Genomic DNA, 17,621 nt, shown 5'->3' with positions numbered 1-17,621 from the left:
GTTGATTTTTTTTGGCATAAAACAAAATTGATTTTCCTATATTGATGTCTCACTTCTAATTCTCTTCTCTATAGTTCGTTCCCAAAACTTTATATTATGACTCATTAGTTTCATTCCTCTATAGTTCCCACATTCCTGTATGTCTCCTTTGTCTTTAAATATTGGTACAGTATAACTTTTTCTCTAATTTTACACCCTATTAACACCTTATTAAAAATATATTTCAACCATATTGTTCACAGTCAATTAATAAAAAAATAAATAAATTATAGCAGATTAAAAATTATACGTTTCTGATGCATATATTTTAATTTTTTAATTTTGGTATTAAATATATATATATATATATATATATATAATATATTTTTTATAAAGAATAACTTTTCTGGAAAAAAAAACCTAAATATTTTGTTTTTATTTATGTCATATTTATTTAATTAAATTTTTTTAGCCTAATTTTGTTACACTTGATTCTCTATCTCTTAAAAATAAAATAACAGTTGAGTGATAAAAATAATCCATGTGTTTACAGAATTCTTTCGAATCCTTCCGTTACAGCATTAGCTTCCATATCGGTGGCAGATTTAAACCAGTCCATAAAATAAACATAGTTCAGGATTGGTATATTAATTTTAACAATCAGTAATCATAAAATAAAAGCAACAAAAAAAATAGAAACAGACCATCAATGACTTGGTGGAGATTAAATTGTACGGCTATGGTGTGAAAGAAGTATTCACGTGGTTCATAAAAATTATTTATTAGATGAAAATAAAAAAGAAATCGAATTAGAACATTTTCAGACATTAACAAAAGTGAAAACAGGAATTGAAGTCCCGTGGATGAATATAAATAAGAAAATAAATCTTGTAAAGATTTACATGAAAATATGAATATAAACATGAAAATAAACATTTCAAAAAAATAAATTATAAAATTAAATTGTTGATGGTTTGCTCTCAATTGACGAGCGCGTCGGGCATCATATTATATTTTAATTACTTAAAATAATAATTATATTGAATTTTAAAATTTGTCCAAAAGGACTATTATGTTTAAGAATCTGAAATGATACGTTTTAACACTTACCCTTTATCGTATTCACATGCAGAACAACTATAATGCTTTGATATAATAACCACTACTGCGCATATCCAGCATGTTAGGTTAAATTGCAATACATATACCAGACACAGAGTAACTCCATTCCATATATTGTGCAATGAAAAGAAAAATGGGGTCTCTAATATTTGATTTCACTTGTTTTTTAACTCTATCCATTATTATTAACTTAATATATATTAAAAGACACGAGAATAAAAGATGACATTTTATTGTTCTCATGTAACGCTTTTCGTTTAATAATTTCCTTCACTCACGAAGTCGTTTTTTTCTTGTTTGTCCTCTTGCCGATCCGGAAATTAAGGAAATATAATAAAACAGTGAATACGACTATAATATTGTAAATGTACATATACGTAATATTATTGTGCGTATGTTAGAGGTATCGGTGAAAAACATTTTATAGGAAGTCACAATTTTTCTTTATACTACAATCATTCTATGTGCAAAGTTTGATTCTTAATAAATTAAATCGTAGTTAATATTCTAATTAATAAACTATATACTAATATTATATATTTTTTATAAACTATTACTGTTATAAAATAAAAATAGTATTATATTAATAGTACCAATGATGTTGTTATTTGAATAATTGAAGAATTACAATGTAAGTCTAGACAATTAAATATTTTAAATTTATACATTTTAATGTTGTGCATATATTCTAAAACGCATTAATAATCAGATAGTCAATTCTTATATGATATTGGTTTACTTTTATTTTTAATTATTAACGGAAAAACAAAAAGAATGTAAATAAAAATATCTAAATGTGGGCAGGCGCAAAGCAAATTATGTAGAAATAACGATAATTCCATTAACAATTATTTTTTCTTTACCTATTAATATAATCACTTGATTTTGCAATTTATTTGATGAATGATTATAATTAATACAAATATCTTCTGGACGTATTCCCACTTATTTATGTTTATTAAAATTTTCATTTTGTTACACAACTCTTACTAATTTTGTATAGTGAACGATTATATCAATATCGAAGCAAGTTATTTCATTTGACGAATACTTCAAGTCCAGATCATATTTACTTTATTTCCTTCTCTTCCTTCAACAACTGAGTAACGTTATATAAATAAAACACAATGAATTAATTTTTATTTTTCATATGTCTGATCTCCATCGATTTGGTATTTGTGCATGGTACGAAAGAGCAGTAAGATGTACAATAAACCTAATATTGCGTATATTATTATTAAAAAAAAAAAAAAATAACAGCGATTATAATGAAAGTCAGTCCTAATAAATTGACCGTAGTTTATTAAAAAAGTACCGTTTGGTGAGAGACGTATATTATGCGTATGAGTTCCGCGTATAATATTGCTGATAATTATATGCGAACCAGGAAAATATCTGGGTAAATAAAATGAGTTTTTGTTAGTGACGTTGAACTCATAAGATAAACAATCTTTTTTATATTGACTTGATGGTGATGTGGTGAAAATTAATCTTTTTGGGGAAGAGAATTTGCATCGTTTTCACACTTTTTCACATGACGCTAATTTTGTGAGTTTCTGTTACTGCAACGATGTCAAGCATAAAATAAGTGATTTTCCGTGAGAATCACTGAATCGGTAATTTTTAGAACATCATAAAAAGAAAAAAGAAATTATAGTGACCATCATGTCGTAGCGTAACGCATCCACTCTGATTAAAATTATGTACAAGTTTGCTGCTGATTGCGAGCCGATTAATTGTAAAAGTTTCCCCATGAGATATTGCGGGATTGTTGAAGTAGTCTTGCTGAAATGTCGACTGTATAATATATTTAGATTTATAATATTTTGAATAAACTTCACTTGAATATACTACTCGTATTTAATACACTTTCTTTCACGTAGTATCTATAATGTCAATAAGACTCAAGATTCTAAACAATTATTGTTTAGAAATTATATAATAAATAATAATAAAAATAAATTATAATATAATTATTATATAAGTTTACAATTATTCAAATTTTTCTTTATGTCGCTTAATACTCATATCTATGTGAGAAAACTGCTATAATATGAGATTGTTAATACTTATTACAGTTTGCTTATTATCAATAAACGTTTGCTAAAACTAGACTTGGCTAAATTTTCCTAACTAGTTGTTTATTTTACTGTGTGTTCGTATAACTTAAATTGTAACGTTAAGCTATAGAGATAAGTGAAATTTACCAGAAAAAGTTTTTTATTTATATTTACTTGTACATTTTACGTAACATTTGTAACACCAGTAAGTAAATAATAATAATTGTTTTTTTTTTTTATTGATCCTTTGTTTCAACTATATTCAATGGTAATTAGCTTATAATTATGGTAGTACAACGTTTTTTCGTTATATTTTTACAATGGGTATTCTTATTTCTAAAACTAAAATTAAAATTATAGTAAATTAATTTATATAAGTCTGATTGTTTGAGGAAATTTATCATGTTATTTTTGCTTCTATTTGTGGTCCTAGGATTTGGTATAGTTGGTCTGGTATGTTGTTTTCACTTCTTAGTGTTTGAAATTGATGGCATTCGGTTAAAATATGTTTAACTGTTAGTTGGGTAATAATTGATTGTGTGATTTTAATTTACATAAAATTGTATTATTAATTATTATATTAATAAAATTATTATACCTGTTATTTATTTATAATGTAATATAAAATTTCATAATATTATAATAATATTTATCAACAGGTTTCATCTTATAGTTGATGACATTCTTACATTCTTCATTAATAGGACATTACTACTGTATAACTAAAAATCCTGATGTCATTTAAAATTTGAATTGGACCATTTAACTTTTAAAATTTAAATTAATATTTTTAAAGTAAATATTTTTTTTTTTTAAATTTTTATCAGGTAATAAATCATTTAAGTATACAATAATTATTAACTTATGTATATTATTTAAAATATAGTAATAATAACATTGTTCAGTGTAAATAAATTATTACTATACTAAGTAACTTAATAAAATTAATACATAAATTGTTACACTAGTAAAAATTTTTAAATTTAATTATCACTCTATTTAATTAACAATTAAAAATCATCGGTGTGTAGTTATAATACTTGATTACCTCATAAATTTACTTTCAATTAATTAACACTTACTATTATTGTCCCTCTTGTGGCTATCAGTAAACACACATTCATTTTAACTGTTTGAATCAAAAGAGAGAGTCTTTTATTAATATATTTTTCGAGTTAAAAAAAAATAGAATCGTGTGCTAAACAAATTTTAAAATAACAATGGGAAAGTTGTTGACGATTTTATTAATTACAGTGAATATCATTAATATTTTTGATAATTTTGAAATAAAAATAGTTGATTGTTTTTGGTTTATTTTGATTTTAGTTTATATAGAATAAAGTGACCTGGAACAAAATAATACGACAAAAAACGGCTTACCACAAGAAAATATTAAAATTTTTATAAGACGTCAAGATAATGTATAATTGGTAGAAGTAACAATGTAGGTTTGCAAAAATGAATTTTACGGAAACAATACCGTTTTACGCAGAAATATTTTGTCGCACGTGCATTTCATACAGCAGCGAAACTTTCAAATGCTTTATGATCAGGGCGTGCATGCGAATGATAGAGAGGGAGTTTACCGTTTTAATAACAAAGGTCTCAAAGTTATATTTCATGCAATTAAAACCAAGTTGATTCTCAATAAACTTTCGTTTATAACAAAACACTCGCGTTCATTAGCAAAAATTACTGAATGCCTTTATCAAGTAAGCGTTTAAATAAAAAACCGTAGCTAAGTTATAGTCGAATAAGCTACCAAATCCTTCAACAGGTGTTAAGAAAATATTTTTAAATTTAGTCTATTGTTTGAAAAATAAAATAAAATTCAATGAAACAAATAATACGGTGTTAAACTAGTATTTTATAATATACCTAGGGTATGTCTCTATTGTACCTATTATTATTATACTTATTTTACTTGTAAGTAATTCGAATTTTGTATTATATGTCAATATTCGTAACATTATCATTCAAATGTAGAAAATGATGATAGAAAATGTAAAAAATGATTTGTTTATATAATTTTTGCTTAAAGCGATTTTTTATATTTTACGGTAATAATATTAAGAAAAAATTATAGAATATTATCATTGAAAAATTAGTTTTAGTTAATAATTTAATATGGCCAATATTAATTTAATTGTTAATCTACTATTTGTATATTCGTCGGTAATTGATTATTTTGTGTTATGTTTTACAGATATGGTTCAAAAATTTAAAAAAGATCAATTGACATTTGTTTATTTGATATAAAGCTCTACTCGATTTAAAATTCAAACTAAGGAAACGTGAAATGGTACTCAGGTGATGGACAAACGGTTCGCTATGATTCCATTTGCACTTTCCTGCAAGTCATTATTTTATTGGTTCTGCTGTTTTCTTATAGTCATCATAGTTCGACCAGCTGACACAAGTAAGTCACAAGTATTCATTTTATCATTTGTTCATAAATCATGTAGAAAGATAATAATAAGAAAAAAATATAACATTTATTGGTTGTTGAGTGAAATATGAGTGTTTTGTGGAATATGATGAAAAATAATAAAATAATCATATATATTAGCTTTAAAATGTAATAACAAATAATTGTAAAGCATCGTTAAAGAAACTATTATTATAGATACAATCAGAATTGATTTTTAAATTTTTAGATTGATTAATATTATTTTTAAATTTAACATAAAACATATAACTTGAATTTGTGATGTATAATGTATTTTATCTAATTTTTTAGTAATAGTGTTAGTAATAACTTAAAATATTTATTTATTTATACATGTGTATACCACTACTTTAATATTTTGAGTTTGTAAATTATACTATATCCATGATGAGAAACAAGTGTTTTATTTAAAATTAAAAAAAAATATATATATAAAATAACATTTTAATGGAGTTAAATTCAAACAGCGAACAAGTATAACAGTTGTTTATGAACAAAAATATAAAAAGGAAAAAACACATTTTTAATATTTATCATTAACGTTCTCGTTAATTAATATTATATTTCATCCTTAATGAAGAGAAAGGATCTTGGTAATTAAAAGTAGCTTTTAACGTTCGGTGGTTAAAAAGATATACGTATAAAATGTTTTTAAGGCCGGAAACACTCGGCGGGAGAGACTAGCTACATCATTTGTGTCAGAAGGATGTCCGCTACAAAGACATTACATTATAAATAACGAGATTCAATTTTGCTCTGCCTATCATACCTTTCATTTTGCTAATGTTCAAAAGCCATGGGGAGGTTATGAAAGTAGATATGGAGCCGTAGAGCATAAGAGCGATCAATGATTCCCAAGTTTTATTGATAGACGGCGGTTTGTATAGGCAAAACAAATACGCAAACGAATACGTGGAGATACTATAATATTGTGAAGAAAAAAAAACGTGATCCAGACAATGTTATTTATACGACTATTTGTACATTACAGATTAATACCACTGTATAAATAATATATAAATTCAATTATTTTTCAGACGCGATTAATAGAAACTGCAAAAAACCATAATGGCCCAAAAAGCAAAAAAAAAAAAAAAAAATTCAGGCGTATATATTAAACTTATCGTAATACTTAAGTTTTATCATTTTCGTTATTTTATTCATTTCTTCTCAAATATTATAGAATATTTCAAATTATAATAATTACCTAAATTGAAAAATTGAATGCAGCAAATTTAAAAGTCTTCTTCTAGACTGGGTGTATTTTATTAAGAAAGAAAAAAAGTTTTGGAATTAATTTTTATTATGTTATTGACAGATGAATTAGTGATATTATTTTAGAATCTACTATTGCTACTAATTGTTTAAAGTAAAAAGTTTAACTTTTATGCACTGCCATTGCCGTTTCTTATTAAAAAGAAAAATTAAGCTTATTAAATTTATTAGACACCGATTGAAAACTTTATCTAAATGTTTTCAAAGTTATTTTAATTATATATTAAAAATAATTAAAACAAAACGATTGTTCCTTGATATATTTTAATTTTAATATTTACAATAGGAGATTATTAAATGTAATACAGTAGAAACTTGATCAACCGTCATTCTCTGTTATCCGTCATTGTTGTCGTTAATGAGGCAATTGCAATAAACTTGTTGGGGCGATTATCAAACGTATATAATTGTTTTTTTTAATATCCAACATATGCTATAAATGTGACGTGAACGAACAAATTGAATTATTTTTAATTTATTTTAATCAGTGAATGATGAGTAGCCCGGTTATACGTCTACGTAATATACAAAATAATACAGCTAAAATAGCCCAAGTATCAAAAAAACAAAAGAAAATAACAGATTATTTTGTTTAAAATTGTTAGTTTTAGTTAATTAGTGTTTAGTATGATATATTACATTTGTGTATTATTTTTTTTCTGAAAATACTATGTTGTAAAATATATACGTTTATTGGAAAATTAATGTTAACCGCCTATTCGATTAACCATCGTAGTTCTGATCCCATCAGTGACGATTGATCGAGATTCTACTGTAAATAACGAAAAACTATTGTAAAGAGTATGTTAAAATTGGTCACAGTACAATAGAGTAAAGAAAATAAAATTGTTTTGAATCAATTTGAATAGGACATAAAAATGATCTTTAGTTGAAACATTCAAACTCAAGTTGGCCAACGTGTTTTGAATCCATTACATTTTTTTGTTATTACAAAAATGACTAGAAACTCGATTGTTCTCTTTATCGGAAAATCATTTTAACTATTTTTTATAGCCCGTAAGGACTCTTATTCTCTCAAGCCGTAAAAACACAACTTATTTATTTATTTATTTATTTTTTTTTTTTTTAAGAAAGAGAAACTGTTTCGTTTAGTTAACGGTATCGTTTTGATCGGAGACCAGTCGCGTGGAAAACTGTATTTTTTTCCTCTATTTTTATTTTGTAGTTTCTCTCTCTCTCTCTTTCTCTCTCTTTTTCTTTTTCTCAATCTTTCGATTCTTTTTCTCGTTTCTATTAGGATTTACCCTTCATTCTTTATTTCACCCCAAGAGAAGACACAGCTGGGCCCTGGAGACGTTTGCACGAGGGGTTGCTGAAACAACAGGCACGACCGCATGAAAGTTTATCGATCGGTCAAAGTTCAAACGTGTCTTTGCACAACCTTTTATAGTCAATCACAGAATTTTACTAGGTGCATTTTATGAGAGGAAAAATACAAACATTATGATTGATTAATCAATTAGTAAATGTAATATTTACTAACTTATTTCGCAAGACATTGCAAAGTATTTTTATTAAAATATTTTTTTTTCTTCCATCTTTGAGTTTTTGTTTAAGTTGTTTTTTTTTTTAAGTTAATTGATGAAATTCGTATAGTCAAGGATCGTTTATTTCTAGGTGATAAAAGAGGAGTGGGTTAGGAAATGCGATTACCGTGGCCCTTAAGGCTTTCCATTGAAACGGAAACTCCTTGAGCGTGAAATAAACTGGTACTTCCTTAACGGTCAAAGTAATAATATCTACTATCTCTCCGGTCCACGCAGGAACCTTGTATGCAACTAGAAAGTTTATTTTGAGTTGACATGACCACAAGCATGCTGAAAACTAAGATCACTCACTTTTCAAAGATATTAGACAAGACATTTAAGAATAAAAAAAATAACCGGTTTTAAATCAGGAAACAATGAAATAATTTTTTTTTTTAATTTTCTAAGCTTGCTGTCTTGTTAAATTACTTAACATTGAAAATAGGGACATTTGATGATTGGAAATTGCTACTCCAGTTATGTCTTTGTTATATTTTAATAATTAATAAGTCTTCTGTAACCCGTGGTACTACTAGGTTGTGTTGTGCGTCTTCGTTATCGGATGTCTTATCGTTCTTATATACCTAATTTAAACTCCCGATAACTTTTAACGTTCATTATGCTGCCTATTTCACCGCTTGTTTCTAATGATGATAAATTTAGCAAACTAATTGATATGATTAATGAATTTAAAAACTCTCAAAATAAAATCATATCGTCGATTAATTCATGTCGTGAATCTATTAAATCACAAGATAAAACGTTGGCTTCTTTTGACTACAAATTTGACCTATTATCCAATTAAATTATTTCGGTAATTAAGGAAAATAAGTCACTAAAGTCGCGAATTAAGCAACTTGAGTCTAAACTGTTGTCAATCGAGCAATTTCAATCCAATACTCACTCTAATAGTCAAGAAAATTTGTTCTCTGAATTTATGGACCGATAATCCAGAGCTCGTAACATTATATTATTTAATGTACCAGATCTTTCAACATCTAATGCTGTCCAACAAAACGATACTACTTTTATTGACGAAATGTTGAATATTATCGGCATTTCTACCCAACCTCTATCAATTCACCGACTAGGTAAGCCTTCAAGTAAGCCGCGTCCTATCCGTATTGTTATGCCTTCACCACCTGATGTTTTTCAAATTTTAAAAGTCAAACTGCAGCTATTTAATGTTGATAAATTTAAAACTGTTCGAGTTTCATCAGACCAAACGTTACAACAACGCAAGTTGTATTCTTCTGTTGTCTCGGAACTAAAATTTTGGAGAGATGCTGGTGAAACTGATCTTTTTATTAAGTATGTTAATAACTGTCCGACCATTTCAAAAAAACGATCAACAAGCTCAAAATTTATATGTCAACTTTCCATCTACTATCAGAACATTCGAGGTATTAATACTTAACTTGATTTGTTTACTCGTAATGTTTCTTGTTGCAATTATGATATTATTGTACTTACGGAAACCTGGTTATCTAACAATGTAATTGACGCGCAACTTTGTCTTTGTCCCCTATATACTATTTTTGGTTTGACTGTTGCAGTACTCGTGATGTTATTACAAGAGATGATGGAGTTCTGATTGCAGTTAAGAACCGGTTCTTATGCCATCGTCTTTCTATCTGCGATAACTCAGTTGAGCAGTTATTTATCCGAATTAGCGATAAATGTCCCTCTTTAGTTATTGGTGCTGTTTATATTCCGCCTGCTTCTGATATTAATGTTTATGATATACAATTTAATACTGTCGATGTTTTGTTAAATACAAATTATAGTTCAGAATTTTTAATTTTTGGTGATTATAATCTACCAAATATTAATTGGCAACCTGTTAATGGTTCAAATGTCACCTGTAGGTGCTCGTGCTAGTTCTATTGAATCTAATGTATTAGCTCATTTGTCTTATTTAAATTTAATGCAGTTTATTTAATATATAATCGCTCTGAGTCATGGCTTGATTTTGTTCTTTCTAACGTGTTTGATATTAACGTAGTTTATGAAGATCACATGTTACTACCATTAGATTCAATGTACCACCGAGCCCTAACAATTGAATTACCTATTTCATCATTAAAGTACTTAAACTATAATGAACAAATATATGATTTTGTCAACTGTGATTATAATTGTGTTAGGTCTAATCTTGCTTCGCTTGACTGGAATGCAGTGCCGCAACTAGAATTTTTGAGCCCTAGGACAAAAGATTATTTAGGGGCCACTATCTAGCATCACTGCACCAGGGTTAAAATAGTGAACACATTTATTGGAGTCAGATAAAATTCAACAAACATAATCTTTATTAAAAAGTATTTCATACATGTAAAACATACTTTTTAGTAAAGAACAACACTTTTTAATATCCATCATATTAATTTATTATAAATAAAAACACATGAACAAATAAGTTCATTATAATAGAATAAAGTTATACAATTTATAAAAATAATATGATGTTAATATTTTAAACAAATTTCATCTTTCTTGCTTTCAAATTAGAGAAATCTTTAATTAATTTGTCTGTTTTTAATTCTGAAGTCCGCTTTTGTTCTATATTGAGTATAGCAATGTTTGAAAGTCGATTTTGGCTACAAGAATTTCTTAAATAATTTTTTATAATTTTTAATTTCGAGAATGACCTTTCAGCCATTGCTACTGTAACTGGCAGTGTTAAAAATATTGTACAAGCTACTAAGATTTCCAAGTAACTTGTTGCTATATCATTGGTAAGTACAAAATTGGCCATTTCATTTATAGTTTTTAAATTTTTATTTTTTATTAATTCTTTTAATGATAAAATCTGACCAGTAAAATTAGAACTAATGTCATCTTTATACATTTGAATAAAATCATATGACTCCTTTACAATATTATCTTCTCTTAAACATAAGAGATTATTTGGATTAAGAAAATCAAATGTAGTACATACATTGTCCATTGCTTTAAAACGAATATTAAGTTGCATTAAAACAGTATCTATAATAGGATAAAATACTTTAATTTTAAAGTTTTCTGTTGTTATAGTTAACCGCCTATCTCCATCGACTTCATCAAAATGTTTTTTTTTGCATATATCTGACGAGGTTCAGTATATGTAACAGGTAAGCTCCATCTCAAACACAATGACTTGGCATTATTTACTATATCTTCATAATTATTTCTCAATTCATTTATTAAATAATAAACATCTTTTAATTTGTCTCGTGCATTTTGTAGATTCGTATCTCGTTGTAACATTTTTGAAACACCATGAAGTGGTCGTAATATGTTTTCCCAAACACTCAACAAATTGAAAAGATTCCATTTTTTTTTTGTAAAGATTGAGCTTCACTTCGTTCGTCAGACTTCTTACTGATTAAACTTATGTTAATCAATGACTTAAGTACATCAATATATCGTTGTTTAAGAGCTGAGACTGATTCGTATCTGGCTTCCCACCGAGTTGGACATATTTTTTTCAATATTTTCTTTCTAATTTTGCAAGCAAAGTCTTCACTGAAAGCTAACGTGGCCCACCGAGGAGCGCTAGAACTAAAAAAGTTAAAAATAGCTTGAACAGTGGCAAAGAAATGATTTGCTACTTGAGTGCTTTTGGCTGCATCAGAAATCACCAAATTCAAATTATGTGCGCAGCAATGAACAAATGGTGCATTTGGTGCCACTGACATGATACGTTTTTGGACTCCACTATTACTGCCACTCATAACAGATGCACCATCGTATCCTTGTCCACGACAGTTTTTCACGTTTAGATCATAAGATTCCAAAATACTAAACAACCGATTTTCATAGTCAGCAGCACCATGTTTTTTTAATTCAAAAAAACCTAAAAAAGATTCTTTTATTTCAATAGATTTTTTATGGTAATCAATCACTACATAACGTAATACAACACTTAATTGATCTTTTTTTTTAATGTCTAAAGTAGAATCCATTATAATAGAAAACAATTTTGAATCTTTTATTTCTTTACATAATAAACGGCATAGTTCAACAGCTAATAAATCTATAATTTCGTTTTGAATTTTCCAACTTAAATATTTTGTTTTTAGACTCTTATTATTTAACAATTCATATAAAATTGGATCAAATTCAGACATCAGTTTGACAGTTCTTATAAAATTACCTTCACTATTGGATTTATTTTTTCCACTACCTTCGTTTCCCCTGAGTGCTGTATTACCTTCAGTCAAGTACAAAATTATTTTGATTATTCGGGTTAGTACATTTTTCCAAAAATCTGCTTCTTTGGAAATTTGTTCTTCCGTATGTCTATTTATAGTTTTATTCTCTGACCAATGAAGTCGAACACTACTGGCATAAATATGTGTTTGGGATTTTTCATGATCATTAATTTTGTCATTCATGTGATGCCAGTCATTTATCCCTACAATCCAATTGTTTTTGAATCCTTTTTGGTTTCTGTTTGCAAACAACCAACACGTCTCACAATACACACGGTTTAATAAAATAGAATAACAAAGCCATAATCGAGGAATTTGTAAACCTGATTTTGTTGTCATATTGTAATAACTGGCTGAAAATTTTCTTAAAACTCCACTACCATCTGGTGAGTAAGGAAAGTTAATAATAGGTCTGCATGGACCATAACTCATTATACTGTATTTCATATCACTGCTTATAATATCTTCAAAATGTCCACGGTCAGTAGGATATTCAGTTGAAAAATCTAATCCTAAAAAATTATTAGTTTATTTATCATATTCTATAATCTGAGGATAGTGGATTTGTATCTAAATGCATATTTTTATAAGTGTAGGGGAGGCCCGGAACAATTGTAACATTTTTCATAAAATTGCTTATATCTGCAAGAATTTTAAGTATTTTTTATTTATTTTACTTTTAATATTTAAAACAAGTTGTTACCTTTATAAATATGTAAGTATTAAACCCAAAATTTATAAAGTTTTTACATAAATGAAGAATAAAAAAAAAAAAGTTGTTACAATTGTACTCCGAAGAGGGACAATTGTAACAGAGCTAGGGACAAATGTAACATATTTATATTTTTACTTTTTTATTATTATAAAACTATTATAATTACCTTTAAATAATATGAAATATATCTTTGGTAACATTATGGTTTAGTAACATAATTGTTGACTTTTTTTATAGCTCTTATAGCATAACTAGGTATATATAACAAACATGAAAATGACTTTTTTTAATTTAAAATTTAAATAAAAACATAACATAATATCATTAAATAAAATGAAATATAACATTATAACTTAGTTTACATAATGGTTTAAAACATAATTGTTGACTTTTTTATAGCTTTTATAACATAACTAGGTAGGTAGGCACAGACCTATACCTAAACCTAATATAAAATGTTACAATTGTACCCAGATAAACTGTTACATTTGTACTCAATCAATATTTGTCTAAATACTTAATTCTTAAAAAAATTACTGATAATTAAATACAATATAATTATTGAATATATTAAATAAAATTATAAATAAATAATATATAAATATTTTGAGAATATTAAAAATAGTATTAACTATCTCATGGTGACCATCAATAATTATGTATTTCTTACTAACCTATGATATAAATTTCTATATTAATTATAGTTTATTAAATACAGCCATACAATTATCTTGGGTTGACGTTGACTCAAGTTGGTAAGAACTATCTTCGAATTCTACAGATTTCGAGTTTGAAATAACAGTTTCAGAAACTGGAGATTGAATAAATGACAAAATACTTCTATTCCCTTTAATAGATTTTTCTTTCTGTTTCAACATTTTTCTTGCTCCACCGGACAATCTAATTTTTTTCAACGGTTGTTGAGAAGATTCCATTATTATTATTATTAATGTACAAGTGTACAACATACAATAATAGTGAAGAACAGAAGTCAAACTAGTCACTAAGTAAATAACTAATAACTAATAAGTTATATAGGTAATCGCACAGTCGCACCTCGCAATGCTCGCTGTACGCAAATGCCAAAGAAAGAACGCGATGATTTTGTTTAATACTATTCCGAGTGTTCCTACAATGCTAGCCACACTTGCAGTCGTCATATTATTCATTTATAGTATTTATACACGGTATGTCGTATGAATAGTTCTTATATAGTTATATAGGATTATCAGCGCGTGGCGTACTGGCGTGTCACAGTCAAAACAAACAAATCGCTAGATAGTCCGTCGTGGTGACGTAAATAGCGGGATTCCCGTTAAAATTCCAACAAACGATAATAATAAATCAATGCCGGACTATAATAATTTTCAGTCATCAATATTTTGATAATTACTGTAATAGTGTAATAGAACAAACATTTTTAAAATTAATTTTATCTTACACAGTATACATAGTTGTCACAAATTCTCACAATTCAGTAGGTATTGCTGGGTATATAAAAATTAAAAATTGTGAAAATTATAAATAGGGGCCACAAAATAGGAATGGAGGCCGTTCCCCGGGGCATTGCCCCGGCTGCCCGGGTGGATGTTGCGGCACTGCTGGAATGGCATATTTAATGGTCTAGATATTAATAATGCTGTAAATGTATTCTATGAAATCGTTTTTAAAATAATTAATACTTATTGCCCGGTTAAAACTTTATACTTTTCAAAGTATCCTCATTGGTTCAGCCTTAAAAAAACTAATTTTTGATAAAAAAATACCTCACAAAGTATATAAACAATTGTCAACTTCACATAATTATAACACATTTTCTAATTTATAAACGCTCTGTAAAGCTCAAAATAAAATAGATTATAATATTTTTGTTCTACTCGCTTCCAACCTCTATGTATTACAATGGTAACTATATTTTCGGTGGTACTGATATTACAAACTGTTTTGCTCAATATTTCTTCAATGTTTTAGATACACCTTAAGTCTCGAAAACTATTTCACATTGCAACAATACAAATTTTCCTTCGTTGATCTTAATTCATGCTCGCTAATTTTTAGTGATGTTTATAATGCGCTTAATGAAATAAATTATAAAACTTGTCCTGATCCTGATAAAATTTCTAGTATATTTTTTATACAATTTAAATTTGTTTTGTCATCTCCCTTACTTATACTATTCAATCGATCTTTTTTCATAGGAGTCTTTCTAAACAAATGGAAAATATCAATATCCTATGTCTCCCCTGTTTTTAAAAGCGGAAATATTAACCATGTAATAAATTACCGACCTGTCTCTATAATATCTATAATTCCCAAAATATTCGAAGGTATTGTTTATAAGAAAATTAGTCCACTCTATAAAAATTTTATTATTGATGAACAGCATGGTTTTATGTCTGGTAGATCTACTACATCTAATCTCTTAATTTTGCAAAATTTTATTTTAAATGCATTTAAATTAAATTGTCAAGTGGATGTAATATTTACAGATTTCGCCAAAGCCTTTGATTGATCATAGTATACTCACCAAAAAGTTCTTTTAATCTGGTCTCCGCGATCCTTTCTTTTCTTGGCTAGTATAGTTTTTGTCTGGTCGAAAGCAGTACGTAAAATTTAAAAATTAAAACTCATATATGTATAACTTCCGGGGTTCTTTTAGGTTCCCATCTGACCCCTTTTCTTTTTAATATTTATATTAATTATATTAATGATATCAATTCCAATATATTGCTTTTTGCTGATGATGTTAAACTATTCTGTATTGTTAAAACTCCACTTGACACTAATTTTTTTCAGGATGATCTTATTAATATAAGTAACTGGTATGATATAAACAAATTATAATTGAACGTTTCTAAATGTAAAGTTATTAATTTCACTAGAAAACATTTGTCTTTTTTTAAATAAATATTTTTTGAATGGTGTTGAATTAAATTGAGTCAATCTTGTGAAAGATTTGGGTGATCTGGACTTTTCTCTTTCATTCAATGACCATTATATACATATTCAAAATAGAGCGTCTTCAATGCTAGGGTTTATAATGCGAAGCTGTTATAATTTTGATAATCCTCTGGTCCTTAAATCATTATACTGCACTTTTGTTAAATCAATTTTAAATTATAATTCAATAATTTGGTCTCCTTATAAATTTGGTTCAATTGACTCTCTAGAGGTGATTCAAATTCGTTTTTTTGAGACTTTTAAGTATTCAATGTTATATTCAACGGTTTCCTCAAATTTCATATGAACCATTATTATTATACTTAAACCTTGATACTCTTCAATTCAGAAGGGTAAAACATGACATTTGTTTTTATATAAACTTTTAAATGGTTATACTTTTTTAGTTCCGGGTCATACGATTAGACAGACTGATACTTATTATGTGCCATTCCAACGTACTATATATAGTAAGAATGTCCCTATAATTAGATTCATGCATCATATAAATAAATTTAATATCGATGTTTTTATTTATAATTCAATTGCTTCTTTTAAATTGTATCTTAATAATTTAGTAATTTAATCACTTAATATAAATTTTACTTCCACAATAACCATATTTATGTATATATTTATATGTTCCACATTTTCATTGCAATTGGTCTCGCCCGTTTAATAAATAACTAAATAAATAAGTGAGTGGTTTCTCTCAAGTCTCAATGTTTTGTACAAATTTAATTAGTTATGCACATTATACCAATTATTTATATATTGTACAAGTATAGAATTAATAAAAATATATATATATATACATATATATTATTACATTTTCACTAATATATTGTAGTATTTATTTAATGTGAAGTATATTAACAATTAAGAAAAAAAAATATCTTATTACAACAATTGATCTATGCAACTTGATAATAACTTGATAATATATTATACAGAATTATTACACAAATTAAATTCTTCTGTTTTGGTCAATTGATATTTGTTTATTTGCTTTGTAGTTCATTAAAAATACAATTGTATAATATTCAGTTTTCGTTATTTAAAAATAAAATTTTTGTTGTTTTATATTTAACTTTATAATCAACACTATTTATATAAAAATCAATTTGTAATTAAATGCTCCCTAAATACAAAGTTAACAACAGCATTTAATATAAATTAAATTAATTGCCTATAGTATATTTATTCTTATGTACTGTTAAAATCATTTGATAAAAAATTATTAATTTTTAGATCAGAACTAGGATTACTCAATTTATTTATTTAATATAATATGTGTTCATGTCTTAAATTTAAAATTAAATATTTGAATACTATGTATAC

General features: G+C 26.7%; 1 protein-coding gene across 1 annotated transcript in view; it reads left to right on the top strand.

The window, feature by feature from the left end:
* LOC112688796 (discoidin domain-containing receptor 2-like) overlaps positions 1-17,621 on the top strand; it is a 230,296-nt gene that overhangs the window by 88,919 nt on the left and 123,756 nt on the right. The window contains exon 4 of the mRNA XM_025562160.1: positions 5,368-5,580. Coding sequence (XP_025417945.1) covers positions 5,475-5,580 — 106 coding nt within the window. The 5' untranslated portion in view covers positions 5,368-5,474. The remainder of the gene's footprint in view (positions 1-5,367; positions 5,581-17,621) is intronic.

This window comes from Sipha flava, unplaced genomic scaffold (genome assembly GCF_003268045.1).
Source record: "Sipha flava isolate LNK unplaced genomic scaffold, YSA_version1 40_pilon_pilon, whole genome shotgun sequence".
Taxonomy (NCBI): domain Eukaryota; kingdom Metazoa; phylum Arthropoda; class Insecta; order Hemiptera; family Aphididae; genus Sipha; species Sipha flava.
Note: the sequence above shows the minus strand (reverse complement) of the source record. Positions and strands in the feature narration are given on the sequence as shown.